Source organism: Poecilia reticulata, chromosome 3 (genome assembly GCF_904066995.2).
Source record: "Poecilia reticulata chromosome 3, P_reticulata-male-v2, whole genome shotgun sequence".
In the NCBI taxonomy this organism is placed as follows: domain Eukaryota; kingdom Metazoa; phylum Chordata; class Actinopteri; order Cyprinodontiformes; family Poeciliidae; genus Poecilia; species Poecilia reticulata.
Window position 1 is genome coordinate 11331731 of NC_088832.1, and position 19865 is coordinate 11351595.

At 41.0% G+C, this 19865-nt stretch overlaps 1 protein-coding gene across 2 annotated transcripts in view; it reads left to right on the plus strand.

Moving 5' to 3' along the window:
• The window catches only part of fbn1 (fibrillin 1), a 67433-nt gene that overhangs the window by 18377 nt on the left and 29191 nt on the right, over positions 1–19865 (plus strand). For both annotated transcript variants that reach the window (XM_008404597.3, XM_081605070.1), the window contains 24 exons: positions 4–201; positions 1029–1154; positions 2643–2768; positions 4395–4547; positions 4641–4880; positions 6338–6490; positions 6571–6690; positions 6779–6904; positions 8658–8780; positions 9582–9704; positions 10985–11137; positions 12451–12504; positions 12665–12790; positions 12877–13002; positions 13098–13217; positions 13383–13520; positions 14661–14711; positions 14859–14984; positions 15071–15298; positions 15382–15507; positions 17187–17315; positions 18229–18354; positions 19108–19233; positions 19343–19465. In XM_008404597.3, the coding sequence (XP_008402819.1) occupies positions 4–201; positions 1029–1154; positions 2643–2768; positions 4395–4547; positions 4641–4880; positions 6338–6490; positions 6571–6690; positions 6779–6904; positions 8658–8780; positions 9582–9704; positions 10985–11137; positions 12451–12504; positions 12665–12790; positions 12877–13002; positions 13098–13217; positions 13383–13520; positions 14661–14711; positions 14859–14984; positions 15071–15298; positions 15382–15507; positions 17187–17315; positions 18229–18354; positions 19108–19233; positions 19343–19465 (3240 nt within the window). The remainder of the gene's footprint in view (positions 1–3; positions 202–1028; positions 1155–2642; positions 2769–4394; positions 4548–4640; positions 4881–6337; positions 6491–6570; positions 6691–6778; positions 6905–8657; positions 8781–9581; positions 9705–10984; positions 11138–12450; positions 12505–12664; positions 12791–12876; positions 13003–13097; positions 13218–13382; positions 13521–14660; positions 14712–14858; positions 14985–15070; positions 15299–15381; positions 15508–17186; positions 17316–18228; positions 18355–19107; positions 19234–19342; positions 19466–19865) is intronic.

Consider the following 19865-nt stretch of genomic DNA (forward strand, 5'->3'; position numbering starts at 1 on the left):
CAGACTACAGAACCGGGCCATGCTTTGCCTCCGTGAACAACCAGATGTGCCAAGGCCAGCTCACAGGGATCGTCTGCACAAAAACCTTGTGCTGTGCCACAGTCGGGCGGGCATGGGGTCACCCCTGTGAGATGTGCCCCGCTCAGCCTCACCCCTGCCGAAGAGGGTTCATACCAAACCACCGCACTGGGGCATGCCAAGGTAAAGTCTGTCCATAAAGCCTGAATCTCTTGTTTCTTTTTCTAATTCAGTTTCTTTGCCTCTGTCTCTTTTCTATCCCTTTGTATCTTAACTCGCTTTTCCTCTGACTCTTCCTCTCTTTTTCTCTGTCATGCCCTCGACCCCTGCTACAGAGGATTAGCTCTAATTGGGTTAAATTGGGTGGGTGGCAGTGCCTCCCACATGTGCATGGAATGCCCACAGACACCCGCTGTGACAGGACTGTCAGAATTGGTAACACGGGTCAGTGGCAGTGCCACGTGGGAGAGCTCATTTCTGGTAAGAAGGCCCTGCGCCTCGCCGCCTCAGACCCAATAACATCAGAGCCTCTGCAGGGGAGGCGGACCCGAGCCAGAGACCTACTGGAACATGGAGTACTCTGAGACCGCTCAAGGTCAAAGCGTCCTGCAGATTTTCTGCCTCATTTCTTGATTTTATTTGCTCGAAATTGTTAAATGAATTAAACTGAGTCATCAGCGTAGCGCGTAAACCCGTTGCACTGTCTGCGACGGGTATCCCTTCAACCTTGGCAATGTCCCGTGGCTGAGGGTTTAGTGCTTTGTTAAACTCGACACCCTGCTTCAAATACTTTGCTAATGTTTCTTCACTTTTCTTTGCTTCGCTTTCTGCTCCTCCTGCAGGAAATCTTTTCTTTCTTTCCTCTTTTTCCCTCATCACATTGATGAACAAAGAAAAGTCAAAGGAGGACAGACCCAGAAAAGATGTATGCTGCCTAATGTGTTCATTTTTTGTAACTATGGAATTGGAACTAGGCATTAATTATGTGTTATTTTGAATTTTTTGTCCAGATGTGGATGAATGCCAGGCCATCCCTGGCATCTGCCAAGGAGGCAACTGCATCAACACAGTGGGGTCCTTTGAATGCAAATGCCCCGCTGGGCACAAATTCAATGAGATCTCGCAGAAATGCGAAGGTGAGCTTTAAGCTTTGCACGGTGGTGGTGAGGAACACGTGAACCGACTGACTTTCAGAGTCAGCTTGAATGACAGAGTACACTAAGAAATATTTAAAAGAGCCTCAACGTTAAGAGAGAACCACATCCGTCTCTGTGGCTTACTTCATCTCAGTAATGGTATTTGGGTTTTTACTTTGTGGGGAAAAGACCACACACTTTTCCCTTAAAATAAGTTTAATTAAACCAAAGTAGCAGTCAGTTTTCTGTCAGCTGTACCGCTCTTAAAGCTGAGGTTTTGGAGAAAAGCTGGTTTTATTATCGTTTTGCTCTACATTAAAGTTCCCTCATAGTTACAGTACAGACCTTCTGTTTTCACTGTTTGTCGTACTAAAAATATTTCCGTTCAGGCAAATTTAAGCTGAGTAAAATACAGAAAAGCAGTTTTGAAATGCTGATTTAATTTATTTAGGGCGAAAACTATCCTAATGGATCCGGCTCTGTTGGGAAGAAAACTTGAACCTGGTTGTGTCACCTGTAGTGGCAGATATGCGTCGTACTTAGGAGCATTTATCGCATCGCTTATCATTTTTTGTGATAAATTTCTTATCATGATAAGAATTTAGATTTATTGTTGTCATTGTTAATTCCTGTTAATAATTTAAAAGACCAAAACCGTCAATATTGTTAAGATTACTTTATTTTCTCGACTTTTTTTCTTCAGTGAGAGTATCAATGAATACCAATAAAGTAAAAAAAAAAAACTAATAAAATGCATTCAGTGTGAACAGTCTAGTGGTGCAAGCCAGTCACATTTCTTTGTGTGACTGGTGTCCTAAACAAACCAATTACAAATGGTTTCAAGAACAATGCTGTGCCATGCAGCCACAGCAACGCAGTCAACTACAAAAGAAGTAATAGATACCGCAATATTACGACAATATTACCACAAAATATCGTGAAAAAAACTTTAAGACAATATCGCCCGCCCCTTGTTGCACTGTGGAGTTTTCTCAACTTTGAATAAGAAAAACATGGAAACGATAAAGTTTTTATGTATGTGTAGATAAAACTGATTTGTTGAACATTGTTATTTTAATTCCACCCTATTTTATTAATCTCAAATTTGGCTTCGAAACGACCCAGAATGCGTTAGATATTTCCATCTTCGTAACGACTTGAATAAAACAGTAAGTCTGTGAGAAACACTGGCTCTGAAGCGCATAAATTTTGATCATTTCCAGACCAGCTTTAAATCTGTTATCCTGGCACTCTTCTTCAGAGAGAATATGTGCTATTTTATGCCCAATAATAATTGCCGGAAAACCTCTGTACTGTGTAAAACACATTTGAAACACGTCTAAGTTACAGTGTGTTCTCTAAAAGATGCCGTGTCTGATTATGAGCGCTTCAAGGAGAGTTGAGTTTTTTTGCTCGCACAGGAGAGAATCTGCCTTTGGATTTAATATCCTGTGACCATGTCTCGTTTCCATCCTCTCCTCTTCGCAGATCTGGACGAGTGTTCGAACATTCCTGGTCTTTGTGGCGTGGGTGAATGCTACAATACCGTCGGCAGCTACTTCTGCAAGTGTCCGCAGGGATATTACACCTCTGTCGATGGATCCAGGTGTTTGGGTGAGTTCCAGGTCACACCGACTCTCACGCCCCATTAAAGGACAAACAGGTTTGTTGTGTCGCCCGCTTTGTCTTCGTTTGTCTCTGGCAACTCAAACACAGAAAATAAAACACTTCAGTCAGGAAGGTGATGCTTCAACCCCTTTCTTTTTCCATGAGTCCTATGTTTGGCACTTAGGGAAGAAAAAATTGAAACACATCCATCGTTCCATCTGGAAGAATTTAGGTCAGTAGTCAAGTGCCTGTCTGTAGTTCCACAACAATGGACTGCAGCACTGTGCACAAGTCTTTGGTCATTCTTCATTTGTTTTATATATGTGCATCTTTACACTTTTATTGTTTTAAGTGATCTAGAGTTTTCAGGTTTTTCTTTTAAAGTTTTTGCTGTTGTTTTCCTTAATTTGTAGTTCAGTGCTGAATCATTCTCTGAAGAGTGTTATTTTTGTTTTTTTCCACTTGATTCACACTTAAAAAATTGAGAGATAGTCTTAAGAGCCAACTAAATTTGTTCTTTAAGCTTTTTCTTTTTTTACCAGAATTCTCTCCAGAAGTAAATTAAGTTTCCGTTATCTAACCCTAACCTTCTATGAAAAGGACCAAAGGTAGCACAGTTGACAAAATTTATTCACTCATCAGTGCTATACTGAATCCTGAAGACTTATTCCCTAGAATCTGACATGTAGTAGATTGCAGTAGATTCAAGATTGGATTGGAAATCAATAAAAAAAAAAGCATGCAAATTTCAAAGAAAGATTTTGATTAACCTTCAGAACGTTTGAGGTAATACTAAGAAACACTGGCTTCCTCGAAGCAAACAATAAAAAAGACAAGTTTAAGCTTTTCTTCCGGGGGAAAAAATGACATATTATGAGTGAGGTAAGACGAGCTCGACTTTTGGAGGAAGAGAAATGTGCGTGCGTTTGACTGTCAGTCCACCGGAACTGCGATGATGATTTCCAGAAAAGCTGAAAAAGTCCCTCCTTAAGCTCAGTTTCAACCAAAACAGACCAGGGAAGAATGCGAGTCGGAATAATCCATTTGACCTTCGAGCGCATTATCACACTCGCATGCATGCATGCACACAGAAACATATGCAAACACACGCTCGCATTACCCCCCTCAGGAGAGCATGCTTGGAAGGAATGTCTGAGTCTTCCGTGCCAAAACGCTGCAGTGCCAAACATTTCAGTCTACTTCCCATGCAGCAACGCTACAAGTCTAGACCCTGAAGGACAGATTTTTTTCTTTTTAATGTGCATTTTTCACTTCATGCATACCTGGAATCGTTCAAATTAACCAACGATAAGGTGACGGAATATGGCTCTGCGCTGGAGCACATTGGTTTAGCTGGCTATGAAACAAAACTTGAATTTTTATGTTGATAGGCAACTTCAGTGTGACTCATGCTGGAGCAACGAGCCAGAAGCTGCAGAATGAAGAGAAAGTTCTCATAAAAATGAATTGATGACTTTTGGAAGTTACCTCCATCCCCAAATAATGGAAAGTCTGAAACGGCGACCTCTGTTTGATTCTACTCTTGCCAATTTCCCAACATGTGGACAGCGCGGGTCGTGATCATGCAGCACGATTTGTTTAATTCGCTTCACGCCGTGTCGTTTTTCACAGACGCTCGCGGCGGATACTGCTACGGAAGCCTGGTGGACGGACGCTGCGCCAGCCAAAACTCACAGCTGATGACTAAAATGCAGTGCTGCTGTGACAGCGGGCGCTGCTGGTCTGACGGCTCCACGCCGGAGATGTGCCCCATTCGTGGAACAGGTGGAGTCTCGAATGAGCTCACATGATCTCAATGAAATAATAACCCAAATATTTTACTTACATTTTGTTTGTAATTGTGATTTGTGATTGTAGAGGAGTACCAGAGGCTGTGCATCCAGGTACCAGATTCTAACAACGGAGTGGTGATTCCCGGTCGGATCCCTGGGTCTCCTGACATACCCAGCATCTACCCAATCCCAATACCCAGAGAAGTTCCTGGTCAAGTTCCTGGTCAAATTCCTTTCCAAATCCCAAATCAAAGACCGTTCGTGACTCCAGGCCAAAGTCCAGGGCCGTATCACCCACCAATACCTCATCATCCTCCTCCTCCAGGTGCTTTCTGGTTTTCTCACACACACAAAAAAAAATGGACCAAGAGCGTTTCATACTTTGCATAAGCTAACGAACTGGAAGGCATTTGAGATCATAAAACAGGTAAAAGTACTAAAGGTTTATGGGCAGAATATGTTTAAAACAGTTCTATAAACATTTGACATCATCCTTAAGACAAAACACTACAATTTTGTGCAACTCTAAATTATTTTATAAATGTAAAATAAACCAGCCTTGCGTCTCTGGAGACTTTTTGCTCCTCTGTCCACATTTGTTTCCAAAACGTTCTTTGATTGTTCTGCTTACAGAAAAGCCATCAGCTGCGTTACGCTTTCTGAAATGAGACAAGACAGGGGAGCATGGAGGCTATCTTGTTTTATGTTATTAAAATTGTTTAGAAATCATTATTTGGTGCAATACTGAACTACTTCTGTGTCTAAAGTTTGACGGTGAATTCTGCAAGTTCTTTTATGTTAAAACGGGTTTGGATGTGCCAAAGGGCACTTAGCAGACAGTCTTAGTTAGGATTAAATGTTATGGGGAAGATTTCACATATTTAAGCTCTTAGTTGTTGGAGAGGAAGAAGCATTTATTGGCCAAGTTTCCATGTTGGCTAAAAGTCCGTGTCTAATTTAATGATCAGACATGGTTTACATGATCTGGTCTTTGTGTGAGAGTAGCAGGCGGATTCATATGGCAGCTCATATTGGAAACGTAATTTATCATCTCTGGATATTCCAGGTCCGTTCCGTAAGAATGCTCTTTCCTACACTAATGTAGAAAAGAGTGTTGATCTTTAGCTTAGCCGGTAATGTGTTGTGGACAAATAGTAAATTATCCTGAAGGTAGGAAGTAGACATTGATTAATGTTCGATGTGATTTTTCCTCTTTAAAGTCTTCCATATTTATTGTACCAAAAATTATTAATCGTGGAAGTGTAAAGAAATCTGCTCTTTTTTTGTGAATGCCATTGTGGATGGAAAACCGTATTTCACATTTCAGATACAGTTTAATGTGTTAAAAAGTCCTGAAAATGTTTTTGTTTGAAACAACTTATTTTGTTGTGTGAATTTTGGACAAACAAAATTGGAGACCCGTTATCTTATGAACATAGGATTAATGTACTTCATAGAGACAAAATACTCCAATTTATTTCAAGAATGTATAATCGTTCATCTCGACTCGTGATAACACAAACACATTTGCTTGATGTAAGTAGGTTTGTTTCGCTTGATTGCTTTATTTCTGAGTTTCCATGTTTATAATGGGCTGTTTTAGAATTCATGAATTCATTTTCAGCTTGCACATCCTCAGAAACTTGAACTCTATGCACCCTGGATTCAACAACCTTTTACAGCAGCACAGCTCCGACTTTGTCTGTATGCTTTTTGGTACAGTATGACACAATGCTCATATTGCCAGTTGTTGAATGTATGTGTTGTTGTTGTTTCTGTCAGGTCCTGGTATCATCCAGACACAGAATATCACCAACATGTGCCAGGCTTTCCGTAACCTCTGCCAGAACGGCCGCTGTATTCCCATGCTGGGGATTGGATATCGCTGCGAGTGCAACATGGGATTCAAGCTGGACACCAGGGGCGAATGCATCGGTAAGAACTGCTTAGCAGCCTTTTTGTCCCGGCTTGCTTTACACGAGAAAGCTTTTTGAAGCCCAGTGTTTGCTCTACAGATGACGATGAGTGCGACAGGAGTCCTTGTCCGCACGGTGAATGCATGAACACCGTTGGTTCTTACATCTGCCAGTGTCCTCCCGGATTCCAGACTACCGCGACTCGGACGGAGTGCCGAGGTGACACTCACACTCGCCCGTCCCGCAGAAGTGCAGGCGTACGCTTTAAGAAGCCGCGTGTGTTTACTGTGCGTTTTGCTGCCTGCAGATCTGGATGAATGCGTCGCCAACGGACGTATCTGCAACAACGGGCGCTGTGTGAACACCGAAGGCAGCTTCCACTGCGTCTGCAACGCCGGATTCGAAATTTCAGCAGATGGCAAAAATTGTCAAGGTCCGTCAGTTTGTGAGATCTACTTTTTTACGCAGCAGAGCCAGATTTTAAAGGGTGGTTCGCTTTAATGGTCGCAGCAGTAAGTGTGACGTTTATTTTTAATGGAGCGTGGATTCGTTCGGGGTCTGGAGTAGAGTGGGTGGGATTTTAAAAGATCATGCTGGCAATTTTATGAGGATTTCAGGTCAATGAGCTTTAGAGGACATGCAATAGTCTTTACCAGAGCAATTAATGTTATGGAAATACTTGCACTATCTGTGCTGTCTGTGAAATCCTTTATTATCCAAGACTATAATGTAGGCTTAATGTGAATGTTTTGGATTTTAGTTGCATCACAACTTTGCTTAGTTGCTATTTTGTATGAGGTTAACAGACTGTTTAGTTCAACAGTTTGCTAGCCATTGTATTATCAAAAACTATGATCAAAGTAGTGTCTGTGTGCATTCCTTACAAAATGATGACTCCTAACTTTGAGATTTTCAAAATCCAACAGTTCTAGTGACAGACTGAAATCCAAAAATGATAAAACAGAGCAACTTTGCAACATACATTTCATTTACTCTTACTGCTATCTGCAGAAAGTCTCCGTCTCTTTCACTCCCACCCAACCTTCTGAAGGAACCGCAGACATGCCTCGACATACCATAGAACATACTGTTTCCTGTAAATCACGGGTGTGCAGCTCCAGTTGTCAAGGGCTGCTGTACGTCATGCCAGTTTTAGATGAGTCTCTGGCCAAATACAGCTGATCCTAAAAGTCCACAAAGTTCTACAGAGACCTGCTGTTGTTTGATTCAGGTGTGTTGAACCAAGAAAAGAACTAAAACATTCAGGTCACCAGACCTTGAGCAGCGACTCTGGATACATCTGCTTTAAGTAGCATCTTACATCTCTGTGCTTTCCTTCTAAGCATCCGATATTTACAGAAAATATATAATAGCTAAGTCAACACATTGTAAGAACTTATAATTTATCCACAGAACAAAAAGGTCACGTTTCAGCATTTCCGACTATTCCGCCATCAAAACTGCAAGTTTTCACGAATTAAGCTGAAAACTTGGAGTTTCTTTGTAACTTTTATCTTAAATGAAAACTCATGCAGTTTTGATTTTTAGTTTAGCTATTTTGCCCTCTGATCTAATTCGACAAATTATTATTGGAGCAACAGTGTTTACAAAAAAGATGTTACTAATACTGAGGAGGGATTAGTGAGGAGGGATAATATTGATCAATAATCAATATTCTTGATTATTGATCAAGAATATTGATCAAATATTCTTGATCAATAATCAAGAATATTTCTATTAAAATATTCTTGATTATTGATCTTCTGGATGTTTTTACTTTCACTTGATTTACATGCAATCAAGCAAGCAGGTTTGGTGACAAACACGTTGTTAAGAAAATATATGGAACCATGAGGGGCACAGTTGTTAGCTCAAACCCTGGTTGAAGCCTTTTGGTGTAAAACTGTTTCTCTGCTGGTACCGCAGCTCTCCCCGTACAAAACCTGCAAGTTTGTTAGGCAACCATTCTAAGTTACTCATAGGTTTAGTGTATGTTTGTGTACTAGTTTGACCTGTTGGCTTGTTATTAAATGGTGAGTTGCCTAAGTCGACCGAACTTTGGCCCATTGACTGATGAAAATAGGCAAGTTTCCCCAAAGATCCGGCCGGTAGGCTGGCCGGATCTTCAGACTCATTCAGATAACGTTACCTGGAGGTTTCGCTGACAACCTCTTGTTTTCCCACAGACCAGGACGAGTGTCTGATCAGAAACATGTGCCTCAATGGACTGTGCATCAACGAGGACGGCAGCTTCAAATGCATCTGCAAACCCGGGTTCCTGCTGGACACCAGCGGACGCATGTGTGTAGGTGTGTTGGTGAGATGGTTTACTGTTCAGCTGAAAGTTTCCGTCAGTTTTTCCTCTTGCGTAGCATGCAGTTTGCTGGGTGGCTGACTCTCTGGCATTTTATTGCTGCTGTTAAGTGAGTCTGAAAAAAAAAATCCCCCTAAATGTCTTGGGGGAAAAAAAACCTTTTGTTTCCTGTCAGGACAGCTGGACATGTTGGCAATCAGGATCTGCCTTTTCCTGCCTAACTCTGCCTCTAGCAGCCTATCTAAGCCTATTTGGAGCAAAGAGAAAACGCATCTGGCCTCTTTCTAACATTAAAACAACAAAATGACTATTGAATTCCTTGAACAGATTTACATACATATTTTTACTTGACACTATCGGATGGATGCAAAAAAACAAAAAACAAAAGAAATTCACATGCCCTGTAGATAAATGGGAAACATTCTCTCTTCAAATGTGTCTTTGGTTATCTCCCCATACAGCCATTTGATCTCAGAGACGCTGAGTGCATCAAGTCATATTAGATTAAACAAACAGAACAAGGGCGTGGGAGAAGTGTGCTCATGAATGCAGTCACAAATGAAATGTGTAGCTTAAGAGGATCCCGGGGGAGAGAAGGGCGGGCGGAGGGGTTCATTGTGTTTCAGTAAAATCTGGCTCAATTCCTTTCACATAAACAAAATGGCACACAGGCCACATCGCTGCTGGGGATTATGACTGTGACTGCCGTTAAACGGCGAGATGCTGCAGGTGCCACTGAGACTTTTGCTGCAGAAATAAGAGGGGAAGAAAATAAATGCTCTGCTTCTGTTTGCAGACATTGACGAGTGCGAAACTCCGGGCATGTGCATGAACGGACACTGCGTCAACACAGAGGGATCGTTCCGCTGCGAGTGTATGGCGGGGATGGCAGTGGGCCTGGACGGACGAATCTGTGTTGGTGAGCCACCATACCACAAGTTTTGATTCATTTCCTTCACTGTAAAATAAATACGGCAAGCAGAAATCTGACACTATACCTTTTCCCTGGTTAAAATTTGTCTCTTGCATCGTCTAAAATGATTGATGTGGTTCAGTCACACTTATTCTACATGTAAGTAATGTCCTATTTTGATATTCTGAAGTGTTTACTGTTCCGTGAAATGCCATCACAGAGCCACTACCATACTTTACAGATGCACAGCAAGAATGGTCAAACTTCCTGTAAACACGGGCTGGGATGTGAACCCACCTGTGAGCTAACAGCTCAGATAACTATTTCACCACGCAGCCTGAAGTTTTCCATCAACTCATTTAACTTTTTATTGTCAACATGGATGAATAAATGTTTGTCTGCTGGAGGTCTGTGTTTCTCTAGTTGCTTAGTCACTGCTGGCTAAACTGTTTTCTGATGCATCAGTACACAGTTTGGTAACATTTTATTTGAAGGGGGGTGAATAAGTCTGACATGACACTGTCATAAACATGACATAACACCTGTCTTGAACATGAATGAGCCTTCATGAATATTTATGACTGTTGTCATGAAGCGTCATTCGGTAAATTATGACACTTTTAATACAAAGTTGACATTATTCAAAATGTCTTTGTTATGACAACTTGACATTAACCAAGAAATCATTACTGATATAAATTTGTTCTAAAAGTACTACTGATTGCACCTTAAAAATAAGGTAACTTTGTTATTAAAGGTAAAGTTTAAACAGTAATGTTTTTTGTCATTCTCTACTAAAATTTATGTATCCTAAAATGTATGACTATTTCCTTTTAGACAAGTGAAGCTTAATATGAAGAAGACAAGAAGGTTTTCTGCCAACTATCTGAATTGATTGTTTTCGAGCCTGTTGGTGCTCAAGTCTTGTTGAGAGCTTATTGAAAACTAGAACTTCTTTCTGCCTTGATGTTTTCAACATTCCAGCATTTCCCAAAATGACACTGCATTATTTTTTGCGAGACATGTCAAAACGCTGTTGTTCTCCGGGTGGGTACTCGTAAAGATGATATCAGTGCAGGAGAATGCCTTAAACCCAGGGAGAGTGCGGATAGAACAGCCATTTGTTTTCACTAATGTGAATGTTTATTGGAGTTGCTGACTGTTGCCATTCTTCTCCCTCCGTGTTGGTCTATTTTCATCCGCTTTTGGGATTTTTTTTTCTTTTCCTCCTTAGTTTTGGTTTCTCACATACATGCCGTCATGTTTTTGTTTCTTCTCCAAAACAGACACACATATGCGCAGTTCTTGTTATGGTGGCTACAAGCGTGGGCAGTGTGTCCGACCTTTATTTGGAGCGGTGACCAAGTCCGAGTGCTGCTGTGCCAACACGGCATACGCCTATGGAGAGCCTTGCCAGCCCTGTCCACCAGAGAGCTCCGGTACGGTAACTGAAATCTCTTTTCCCCTGTAAATGTGTTATACCCGATTCTTCTTCAGACGGACTTTGACAGCATTCTTTGCACGGCACGTTTAATCAATTTTACTCAAATCAGAGCCACTAGAATCCATTACCAGATGAAACAATCCTCAGTGAGCATTTTCCTGTTGAAGATCCAACCAAACGCTGTCTAAATACTTCAGACGTTTATATGGTTTATGTTTGACTAAAAAGCTAAAGTTATTTTGGTATCTGACTTTGTTTTTTAGACATTATATAAGTTTAAACGTAGACCTATTTTAGCTGAGCATTAAAAATAAAGATTGAATTGCGCTGAACTCAAACATCTATTACCAGCGCAGCATTTTTTTGTATGTTCACATGTACAATTAATCGCTTGTAATTGCCAATATATAAATAGTCTCTGACATGGCATTTTGTAATAAAATGAAGAAAAAACATAATTCTTTGTAAAAACTTATACATTATATCTTCATAAAAGCATCTTCTAATAATATTTAAGTGGATAATAAACAGTTTTTTTTTTCAGTTTGATGTAATATTCTAATCTTGAGGGTCATGTTTTTATTAGCTGCAAGTTGTTCACTATGAATTACTATGAAAAATTAACAGAAAATGCTTGAAAACATTGGCCTGTGTGTAATTAATAAGTGGCTTCACTCAGTAAATTGAATTAATGAAAATAAATTAACTTTTCAATAACCGTCTATACTATGGAATACGACTATGTTAATTGTCAAGAAAAAAATGTCTTTTTTCTTCTAAATCAATGCTTTTTTTGGAAATGTTTACATGGTTACCAACTTAATTTTTTTGGTCCTTAAAGGTGTGAAGTTATTTTTAAACTCATCAGCCTACGTCAAACTAAATCTAGACATATAGGTCTAAATCAGGGCAGTAGACTCTACATTGACGTTTATAAAGAGGTTTTACATGCGCTCTAGAAATCAGGTCTATTGTTCAGTGTTAGCTCACCTGCTCAGATTGACTGAAAGACAAGTCATCTGGTCATGAAACAGAAGACACAGCTGTGTATATCTCGTGTTTCTTGCGCTGCAATATAATTTAAGTTGCCTCTCATTAGTCCTGCCAGTTAAAGAGTTTAAATTAAAGGACACCAGAGAAACGCCACATAAAAGGTGCTTTATACACATTGAAGCAAAATAAGATTGCATGTAAATGGATAATGGCATGGTACGAAATGTCCTTGCGTTTTCTTAAACTCTGGTAAAAGCTATGTTTTTTTGCATGTAAATTATTTCATCCAGTGTGTGTTTGTGTTTTGTTTTGCAGCTGAGTTTCTGGCTCTGTGTCCCGGTGGTACCGGCACGACGGGCGACGGGAGAGGTGAGGAGAAACACGCAGACTTGTCCTTAACTGTTGTCCCGGTTGAAAGAAAATCGCAACCAAATGCATGTCAGACAGGCAGTGCTGCTTGAGCTGAAAGTGGTTCGCGATCCGATCACTTCCACTCACGTGTTCAGCGGGTCGTTCTTTGCCTTCTCAGATATAAACGAATGTGCCCTCGACCCCGACATCTGTCAGAATGGAATCTGCGAGAACATGCTGCGGTCGTTCAAATGCAACTGCAACGACGGCTTTGAGGTGGACCACACGGGCAAAAACTGTTTCGGTAGGTAAACTTCAGTAAACGTGCGCTAACAGAAGCCAGGAGGAGAAAACCGATGGGCGTCTGTTTGTTTTTGATTTGTCCTTCAGATATTGACGAGTGTTTAGTGAACAGGCTGCTCTGTGACAACGGCCTGTGCAGGAACACTCCCGGGAGTTTCACCTGTCAGTGTCCAAAAGGATATCGCTTTGATACCGAAACCATCGTCTGCGAAGGTTAGAACAATTCTCAATCCCTGGTGCAAAGCATCGTTTTATGTATATATAATCTCTTTCTCTGTACGATAGTGAATATCTGTTTGTGCCCACAGATGTGAATGAGTGTGACTCTTCCCCGTGCATCAACGGAGACTGCATCAACACCCCGGGCTCCTTCGTGTGTTCGTGTTCAGTGGGCAGCACCTTGGACAGCACTGGACTGGAGTGCATCGGTAAACAAAGAGTGGCTTTATTTCAGCGCCGTAACCACAAATATTCTTTAAATGAAACGTGCACTTTTTTCTCCCACCCTCCCACACGTCAAAGTATTTTTGTTCACTACGAACAAAAATACTTTGTTTTTTTTGTTCACTACGAGATTTTCTTTCATGAAACAGAGACGATTAAGAGCACTTGCTGGCTGAAGATAGTCAACAATCGCTGTGAGGTCAACATCAACGGAGCCACCCTGAAATCGCACTGCTGTGCCACGCTGGGAGAAGCCTGGAACAGTCCGTGTGCTAAATGTGAAAAAGGTGATCACCGTTTTCTGTGTTTTCATGATGCCGACGATTTTGTCTGCGCAACACCGCTAGCTGAGAACTGACTTTTTTTCTGGATGTCGATTGAGGAAATATTCCACTGTGTGGCGCCTGACGAACCAACAGCTAATGTAACACATGTATATTCTGCATCAGAAGATACTGAAATACTGAAAAGGTGGACTAGCACACCCAGTATGAATCATATCTACATTTTTTACAGTTATTTGCCCAGGTTTGTGTAGAACAAATCATGTTTGAATAATTTCTAAGTGTTTTATGCATAGCAAAAGATAGATTTGCTCTTTAGAAATATGTTTTCCACTTCTGTCACTGTTACATATTTATCTTTAGATCTGTGTGGATGTTTCTGCTAACCGTTCTTATCTAAAGTTTCCATATTCAGCACCAGGGAAGAACAGTGTGGAATCAAAGCTTAGTGATAATAATCAAATTCTATACACATAAACTGAATTAAATTGAACTGAATTTTACAAAAATAATACTTAGGTGACATAGTTTTGTTATCAAAATGATTTCATATTAAATTAGATGCTGTTAAGTTGTAGTAGTATGGCAACAATCAAGTAACTATTTATATATATATATATATATATATATATATATATATATATATATATATATATATATATATATATATATATATATATAGTCTCTCAGCATAATTACTGTATCATTTTTAACAATGTTTATTGTTTATTATTATCAAATAGTTACTGTGAATGAATCATATTCCCTCATTATCAGCACATATTTAACTTTAGTTCGACTATCTGGAATCCTCACTTTTTTCTAGGTAATTTCATAGTGACAAGTTTATAAATTACCATATAATAGCCACATTTTTAATGATAAATAGTATTTTCACTGTATATCACTACAACCTGTGGGTTTTCAAGCTGTATTTCCTAACCTGGCTCATGTCTACAGCAGCAATTAACCCAGTTTAAAACAACTAGAACTGTAAAAAGCAAAGCTGCGCTGCTCTCATAGTGAGCAGAACGGTCACTTTGACTAGCCTAACATCGACTTCATCAACCTGCGGTGTCCTCTTTGTTTTTCATCAGACACAACTACTGACTTGTGTTGCCTTGTACCCCTTCCTCCCTTCAGATCCAATCTGTGGAAAAGGCTTTGCCAGAGTCAGAGGAAATAACTGTGAAGGTAATGGGCTGCTGTGAGGACTTCATGATGCAGAACATTGTGTTTTTGCCTTTCAGTTCAGTAATGTGGAGCACTCAGCTCAGCTCTCGATGTTGCTTTTTTTTTCTTTTCTTTTTTTCTTCCCCCTCTCTCCCGGCTGACTCTCAGATGTGGACGAGTGTCAAGTGTTTCCGGGTGTGTGCATAAATGGCAAGTGCGTCAACACTCAGGGATCCTTTTTCTGTCAGTGCCCTCCAGGGATGACTGTTGACATCAGCGGAAGGATGTGCATTGGTAAACCTTTTCGTTCTGTCACCGAATGATGTGTGTACTATTTAAATTCAGATGTCTAATGCGTGTTAACATTCTGTGATTGAAAGACCTGCGTACCGAGCACTGCTACCTCACCCACGACGACGAGCGCTGCGGGACGCACATATCAGGGAAACACAGGGTGGACGCCTGCTGCTGCTCCGTCGGTGTCGCTTGGGGGCCCGAGTGTGACGAATGTCCAGAACAGGGCACGCCAGAGTTCAACCAGCTGTGCCCTCGGGGCCCCGGCTTCTCGCACAGAGGGGACTTCATCAACGGCAGACCCTTCCTCAAAGGTAGAGTTGGTAGAGTGTAACCCTGTAAAAGGCGTCCCATCGGTCGAACTCTCACCGGTTTCTCCTTCTGCTTTAAACCTCAGACATAAATGAGTGCAGGATGATAAACACTCTGTGCTCTAACGGGAGATGCAGAAACACCATCGGCAGCTTCCGCTGCCGCTGCGACAACGGCTACGCCCTGGACTCGGATGAGAGGAACTGTACCGGTGAGCTGCTTTTGCGAAAGTTGTCAAACAAACGTGGAACATCTGGCATCACATTTGTTACGATCCGTCCGTCCACCCAACAACGTTTGACAAATTACGCATTTAAAGCTGAAGATCTGTGGAAATATTCAACAATTCTTTTATAACTGGCCAAAAGAGTATCAAAATCAGAAAAAATACTAAATTTTGATATAAAAAATGGGTAGGAACTCTGTAAAAAAATTCAGAAATCAGTGGTTCAAAATGCCTTCAGACGTATGTTTAGCTTCCATATTTACATTAGGAGTCTGAAACTTTATTCAGTTTGGCTGGCTTTCAACAATTTTAGCCTTTCTTCATCAGTTCTTTTCACTCCATCTTTCTGCCAGCTCTAATCACGGTAAAGCGATGTCAAGCCATTACTTACACTCAGCTCATTCAGTCTAATGGGAACCTGGCTGCTGGGGATATGCTGGAGCTGGTCCCACGCTGTCTGGTTAACTGCGTTTCTGCTGAACTGAAATGTACTCACACCACTTGAGGTTTAAATGGCATTACAGTTTATGGATTCTGAGCTATTTTAAAGGCTCTGAGTGATTAAATGATACTTGGGATGCCTTATCTCAGGTGAGTGAGACTCCAGCCTGGTTTCTCAGTGTAAAGTGTTTCATAATGCGGCTTAACATCGAGAAGGTCAAAGCTTTTAGACCGGGGAGGAATCTGAGAGAGGAGCCACCTTATCTTTGCTTAACTTGACTTTACGGTGTTCTGTTCCTGAAGCAGTCTCTTTTCAGCTAATTCGAACTTTTATGATCCATTAGCTCGGCACGCAAACGACCTGCATTGGCCTTTTGTGTTGGTCTATTTTTTAACAAAATAGGAATTCGTCTCCAATGCAGAAGCCGGTTTTTCTTCTTGTACACGTTCCTAAAATTTTACAGGAGCTTGTTTTTCCAAACTATTCGATAGTTTCATATAAAAATATAAGCTAGAAGAAGTAGATCAATGGTAATGGCATAAACTGACTCCTACGGGGTATTAAAGCTACAAATAGTAGCCACTTTAGAAGTGTTTATATACACTATGTTACCAAATCTATGGCGTCTTCCCTCCAAATCACTGAATTCTGTTGTTCCACTCAGTTTTATGGCCACAGGTGTAGAAACTCCAACACTCAGACCGCCGACCGCGTCAACAAACAGTGTCTGAGGTAATCGGTAGTACGTCCAGTGTAGTACGTAATAGTTCTTGTGCAATGAGTCCAGTCATGAAACTTTCTCGCTCGCTTTAGTCATGGAAAAATCCCAGTGTGGAAGTCGCCGAGGTCCGCACAGTGCAGAAGTCACTGACTATCTGCAGAGTGAAAAGGCCATAAACCTCCAAACTTCATTTGGCTTTCACATCAGCCCAATAGCTCGTTAGAACCGATTTCCAGAACCAGATGAAAGCATGCCGCCCGCCACAGCTCTCTGGAGCAGTGGAGATGGGTTCACTTGGGCGACAAATTGAGGAATCTGGGTTTAGTCAATTTCATGCTCCTAACTTTACAGAAGCAGTGAGTTTATAGGAACAGATGTTATGTTTCTAATTTTTTGACAAGTGATTGAAATAAATGAAGTGAATAACTTGTTTTCAGTTTGTTTGACAGAATCTAAAATGTACTTCTTTTTTTTTTTTTTTCCTTTTTTTCCCCCCTGCAGACATTGACGAGTGCCGGATATCCCCGGACCTTTGTGGTCAGGGCAGATGTGTTAACACACCGGGAGATTTTGAGTGCGAATGCTTCGAGGGCTACGAGAGTGGCTTCATGATGATGAAAAACTGCATGGGTGAGCGATGACTCGATTTAATAAGCGTACGTCAGATCAGCTCTGCTGCTGCTGGTAAATCGATTGAGCAGTGTGCAGAAATGCCTCGTTTATGAAAGGTCGTTTCGTTTGAGAGCAGGAGTGATCTTTTTTAACGCGGTTAAAGCGGCAGGATGTGAAAGCAGGGAGCTATTACAGCTTGTAATAGTCTTCAGCTACAGGGAGGACCTGCACCACAGAGCCAGCACCAGACATCTCCCTTTAGGTTCATAAATTCCTGATGAGGTGCTTATAAGCTCTTATGCCAAACGTGGAGCAGCCCACTTTTGGGTTGGGTGATATAACCTTGTACTGCTTTACTCACATATTACATACATGTTGGAGCAAAATGGGAGGTAAAATCATTCTTCCACATGATTTGTGTTTGGAAAAGCCCCAGTTTAGGCTTCCCAAGTTGTATCTCCACAAAGAGCCATAAGGGTGGTCCAGATTTATAATTATTAGAAGACAATCCAAAGTACTGGACCTCAACATGGAGCAAAGCAGCCGGCCCCCTTCATGGCTTGGCAATACTTTGCATGCTGCTTTTCTTTTCAGGTCATCGATGGCACATTTTTGTTATTCTCATGAATTGCAGAGTTTTCTTATCAGAAACAGCAAGATAGAAGCTTTATTTTTGTGGCAATGTTGGCATTTGGAAAGGGAAGTAATAAGTGTAGTATTATAATCATCTATGGGGTTAGTTAGGTAGACAAAACATGCAAACGGTAAATACTTCCTTGCTGTGGACGCAACAAGCGTCCCTAAAGCTAATCCGACATGTTCAACCCAGTTAATATTATTAGAAATTTTGGAGTTGTGAAACAGACATGTCAGAGCCAAAGGTCTGACATGTCTGTTATCTTGCCGGCGTTGTGTGTTTCTCTGCTGCCAGACATTGATGAGTGTGAGAGGAACCCTCTCCTGTGCCGTGGAGGTGAATGTGTCAACAACGAGGGCAGCTTCCAGTGCATCTGCCCCGAAGGACACGAGATCGCCCCCGATGGTTCAGCGTGTTTAGGTGAGCAGTAACATCAACTTACTCTTTTTTCCTTTTTTTCTCTCCCCTGTTTAGGGATTTTTGTTAGGCTGTGTAATGTCCTGAGGACGGTGATCAAAATGTAGGAAGTTACCGATCGGGACTGTCGGAACAGAGAGGGAAAGAGGAGCGTTGGATCATCTGGCTGGGTGTCTGTCTGCGTGTGTGTGTGTGTGTGTGTGTGTGTGTGTGTGCGTGCGTGTGTGTGGCCTCACTGAGCCTTGCAACACCTGCTAATGTGTGTGACTTCTATTGGACAGATGCACTGATGGTGCATCAGTGTGAACGATAATATTCAAGTTGGATCTTGTCAAATCGAAGAAAACCCAATTTTAGTAATATACTTTAGGAAGATAAAATGCTTTTTTTTGCAAATTATTTTAAATTTAAATATATTCACATCTAAAATAAATATATATTTTTAATTACTTTTCACTGTTTTACAGGATTTACTTTTAATTACTGTTTGGTTTTCATAAATATGTTAAGTATTTTCAAGCTTGGTCGTCTAGTTTTCTGATATGAAATGTGGTCATACTGACATCAGCAAAATTCAGAAATAATTACAGACATGTTTTGGTACAACATTGCTCTGTGCTTTAAAATCATGATTAGATTTGACAACTCTGAAATGTCCCTTTGACATAAAAGTACCCTGCAAATCCCAGCAAGACTTAAACAGCCACTGACATTTTAAATTTGCCCAGTTTTCATCGAGGCTTTCTTCTTTTGCAGATATAAATGAATGTGAGTTGAGTGACAGGCTGTGCAGGAACGGCCAGTGTGTCAACATGATCGGCCGCTACCAGTGCACATGCAACACAGGCTACAAATCCAGCGAGGACAGGCTGGACTGCGTTGGTACGTGGTAAAATATGCGACTGGTTCACTTGTGATGACAGAATCTTTCTGCTTTGTTGATTTATTAAACCTTTTTTTTCTACTCGTCTTGTTTTTTTCTGCTGTTCAGACATTGATGAGTGCACCATCGAGAACGGCGGCTGCGAGTCTTTCTGCACAAACTCGGAGGGCAGCTATGAGTGCAGCTGCAACAGCGGCTACGCTCTCATGCCTGATCTAAGAACCTGCACTGGTAAGCAGGTGTATTTTGTTTTGCTATGTATAAGAAAGTTGATCTTTTTTTTACTTACGGACTACAATATAATATAATTTGCATATTTATTCCTACTTTCTACTTCTAATCTCGAGACAAGATAAGAAGCTGATTGATTCTCACCGGCATGCTCGACGCTTCAAATTATTCTTTGTTTTACAAAGGTACAGAAGTTCTTTTACATTTCTGAGAGTGTCAGTGGTAAGAGTAGTAATAGCAAGCTATGCTGTAGTGATTATGTCGCTACATGGTTGTGGGAAACCTGCACTCAAAATGTAAACCATGGATCTAAGAAAAAAACATCTTCTTTTGTTTCCTACTTTGAAATGTCTTTAGGCAACGAAAGATGCTGTCCCCTCACTATTATCTCTTTCTGGCT